At 44.8% G+C, this 4165-nt stretch overlaps 1 protein-coding gene across 1 annotated transcript; it reads right to left on the bottom strand.

Moving 5' to 3' along the window:
• Positions 1–1327: 1327 nt before the first annotated feature.
• Positions 1328–3155, bottom strand: LOC126574293 (39S ribosomal protein L39, mitochondrial-like). Its single transcript, XM_050234414.1, has 5 exons — positions 3041–3155; positions 2799–2981; positions 2487–2729; positions 1968–2413; positions 1328–1899 (listed from the first exon to the last, which is right to left on the bottom strand). Exons 1-5 carry the CDS (start codon positions 3099–3101, stop codon positions 1840–1842), a joined length of 993 nt encoding a protein of 330 aa, XP_050090371.1. The 5' UTR covers positions 3102–3155; the 3' UTR covers positions 1328–1839.
• Between the last annotated feature and the right edge of the window lie 1010 nt (positions 3156–4165).

Below are 4165 nucleotides of genomic sequence, written 5' to 3' on the forward strand. Positions count from 1 at the left end.
TTTGAAAGCCGATACCCAACCATTGTGTGCGTGGTCTTGCGGGATCGTGCACTCCATTTTTTAATGACTTCCGCTCCAATGTGCCGGCGGCCCTGGAGCACAGCACTTTGACATGATTAGCGGCGGTTTTGTGCCGACTGCGCACTGCAAATCGAACTGGCTGCGGCTGCTAAACGTCACCGGAAACACCGGATGCACCGGAATGCGTGCATCGAGTACGAGTACCACCGTGCGCACAGTACAGGACCGTGCGGCATGGCCGGACTTATTTACCGAGCGGAACTAAATCTAGTGCCGGATCCTCGCGCAAACGGTGCGATTATTTAGAAGAAGCCCCCCCCCCCCCCACCCACGTGATACGGTTCAACGTGGCGTATAAATCCGACACAGGGATTGCACTAAATTTGAAGCCTTTGCGAGTTCAATTTACGCGCGGATGCACGTGGAACCGTCGGGGTCTACGGGGTGTCGAATTATGCGCTCAGTGCAGCCTCAGCCTGTTGCGTCGAATGTGATTTGGAGTGCGTTTGAATGGCGTGGAGCACTTACGAGGGTGGAAAGTAGTCTGTCTACTTTTTACAGTCGCTCTCACATTTTTAGCGAATCTTCAGTACAATTTTCGTGATTTAATTATTATTTTATTTTATCTAACAGACGAAATCATGAATAAGTACTTTAGGTTTGATTGTTTTTTTATAATTCCAGGATTTCTTTTCGTACAAATACGTTACATGCTCTATCCAGTTCCTATAGCCGCACATTCTATATAAACCGACATTTGACGAAATATTAATATAATATATATTTTAAGGTAAAAACCCAAAGAAGGTTAACGCTGTAGTGTATAACCAGAACGCCCTTGCCATAATAGAACGATTCGACGAAGGAGAATCCCTAAAGCAAGAATTGAATCATGCGTCGGCACAGCATGTGGTAACACGGAGCTTAAAGCGAAGGAGGATGGAAGAATACCTGGCACACAACGCCTGCATGCCGCTTACCCATGCATTCTGTTATGCTCCTTTTATGTTTCGTGCAGGTGTGCATGTCCTAAGAGGATTATAATCGTTTGCTTTGCTACGTTGTTCACACCGTTGTTTGCTTTTGTGAGAGCTGTTCGTAACGAAGATTACGTATCGGGAAGGGTTTGGAGGGACTAAAGGCATTTATAGTTGATTTTTGATCTCTCACATGTTTCCTTGATCCTTCGCTTTGCAGCGGAGATCTTTTCGGTTATCAAGATCTGTGATATCTTTGAATCGGAGATTTTAAATAAATTAAATTACTCTTCATATTTTTAGTCCGGCATTTCGTATTTTTTATTTATCAAGCTCTCTAATGTTCCAGAAGTGCCCTCTGAAAATTCTGAAATGCATGATTCGATTGCATATACTGTCCCAGAATAGGTGTCACTTAAGTAAAATGTATATTTTTCAAAACTAACGATCCACAATTTAGTTCAAACGTTTTATGACACTGTTTCAATTTGCACCCACCAAGTCCGAAGAGATTTAGTTGAAAATGTTGATCGAAACCTGCTTAAAAGATGCGTTTTTGGGCAATACATAACTCAAATAATTGTAGGAAAATCTGTTAAGATGCGATAACGTTATCGTCTTAAAATCTTCATTTGCACTAAAATCTGACAAATTTATTCAGGGTATTCTTTGCTTGACTTTAACATAACAGAAAGTAGTGTAACATACTTTACTTTCAACAGATTGAGGCGGAGTGATGGTAATGAAATTGTATGTAAAACGAAGGATATTTCTTTTAACAACTTACACAAAGTTTATTAGACTATTGATACACTTATTCCATGATAGTGATCATATGGGATTACGCCACTTGTTCCGCAACTGCATCCTCGAAAGGTTCATTAGGCAGCTTGGCAGAGTTCTGGAAAAAGAAAGTTGGGTTCAAACTGAGTTCAAAGCACAAATACAAAGCAGCAGCAGTTCACTTACCAGCTTCCGGGAACGGTTCTCCATGATGGCGTACGCAAAGTGATGAATGCGCAACGCCGACGGTAACGCTACACCCTGCATCCGGTAGAAGTATTTACCATCCTCGTTTGCTTCCTTGATCGGATGAGCCGCAGAGATCGTGCATCGACCGAGCAGTCCCGTTGACCCCATCATCGGTCCCTTACTGATGTCTACGTGGTCCCCGACTCGGTACACCGTGACCTGACCATTGTTCTTACTCGCCACACTCGGTATCTGGTCGCGTTTGAAGGGATTATTGTGGAACATTTCGATCGCCAGCTCACTGTCCACATCGAGCCGCTCGATCGGAAGATCCTTTTGCGAGAGTTTAATCATTTCGATCGAAAGGGCACGCAGCTCCGGTACGGTAGGGTTCCAGTGCTCTTGGCCCAGCACGATATCATGCACGAAGCTGCCAGATTTTACTGCAAAGGAGAAGAATCCAAATGATTACAACAATCATCTGCCCTGGCTCAACAAAAGGCCTCCGCTACTGACTGTTTGGTGTAGGGAAGCTGTGAAGGTGAAGTCCGGCGGTCGGTTTAAAGCTGTTTTGTAGCACAGCACCGAGCAGGAAGGAGCACGATCTCCAGAACACTTTGTTGGCGATGTGCGGTTCCGGCGAAGTGAAGTTAAGTAGCTGCAACGTGCAGGAGTCACGCAGAGGTCGTCGCATATCCCACGGTGTCTTGTTATCCAGCAGGGCTAGTGCCGATTGGCGGCAATACTTTTCACCGATGTCTGTAAAAGATGAAACACAGAGAGTGATCGCGATGATCGGTGGAATGGTTGGTGTTCCCACTGCCTTACGTCTGGCACAATCGTACGGTGTGGAGAGTTCCCGGTTCATCACGAGTGTCGTGTCGTGTGGTAGTCCAAGGTACCGGACTTCGATCTTCTCGATGCGGCCAACCCGTTCGCGTTGCCGGGTTTGCTCCTCCGAGAACAGATCGCTGGCCTTTGTTGAGACTCGCGACGAGAGGGAAAAATGTTCTGAAAAGAGCACGTGCGGGGATGAGTGGACTGGTGATTTTGATTGCGGTGGAACTTACTTTTCGTCACATGTTGCACTTGGAAGGCAGAGCGGCTTACTTTACGTAGAATAATCGGCATTTTGTTGGGTTTTTTAACCGGCGGCCCTCGTGTTATCAAATCGTTGTTGTTGTTTTTTTGTTGTTGTTCATTTGACGTTCAGTTTCGTTTTTCTGTCAGTTTTTGTCGATTTCCCGTCTCTTTCTCGGACATCTCGCTCACTCTTATCGATTTGATCGAGTGCTCGAAAACCAGCTCGAATTTTTCGGACAAACTGCGGATTGATTTTAAATTGCCCGCGAAAATCGTACACCAACGGTCGCGGCACGTGATTCAGCCACGATATTGTCAACGATGGTTACATTCATTTGTAGCAATAACGGGCCTTCTATTGATGAATAAACTATGATTCATGATTAACCATTAATAATGAAGTCGGAAAAACACAGAAAATTGGTGGATTCTTGAGAGTCTGAGAGTCTTTCTGTCGCGTTCTTCTGTTGTATCATTCATAACATAAAATGGCAATAAATCTATCTATACAGACAATCCCGTTTTTCTTTTATTGTTTAGTGAGCTGTAAAACCGCCAACACCAAGCTATGATTGAATAACTGCTTACTTCCTGTCCACGCGGCTACAAAAAAGAAGAAAAAGGAAGCCCCATAAAAGAGCAATGCATTCCAGCCACTGAAAAGCGCCAATTACGTGGGAACACTCATTCATCGACACATCGTTAGCTATGAGCCTGAGTGCGTTGCACGACATTAGGCAGTTTGATGTGAGCGCATACATAATTGCCATTTTGTTCAATTAAATCAATTTCCCATTCAGGTGCATGGCGTGAACACGCCCGCGCCGCAAGCACTCCATGACACCGCACTTGTTGTTGTTGGCGCCATTAGTGGGTGGAGGATGTTGTGCGATTGTCGTTGTTATGTCGGGCAAGAACAATGAAACATTCAAGCATTGCGGGGAGCGTTTTACGCGAGATAACGCTGATCGATTGGTGTATGAAGCGATCAGCGCGCCACTTGAAACAACGTTTTACGAGTAACTTTTGTTCGATATTCGATTGCAGAACTGTTGCTTCCCTGAACAGCGTAAAGTATTTTATCGGTAGTCAATACAGGCAGCACGCGAAAT

The sequence above is a fragment of the Anopheles aquasalis genome, chromosome 3, assembly GCF_943734665.1.
Source record: "Anopheles aquasalis chromosome 3, idAnoAquaMG_Q_19, whole genome shotgun sequence".
Classification (NCBI taxonomy): Eukaryota; Metazoa; Arthropoda; class Insecta; order Diptera; family Culicidae; genus Anopheles; species Anopheles aquasalis.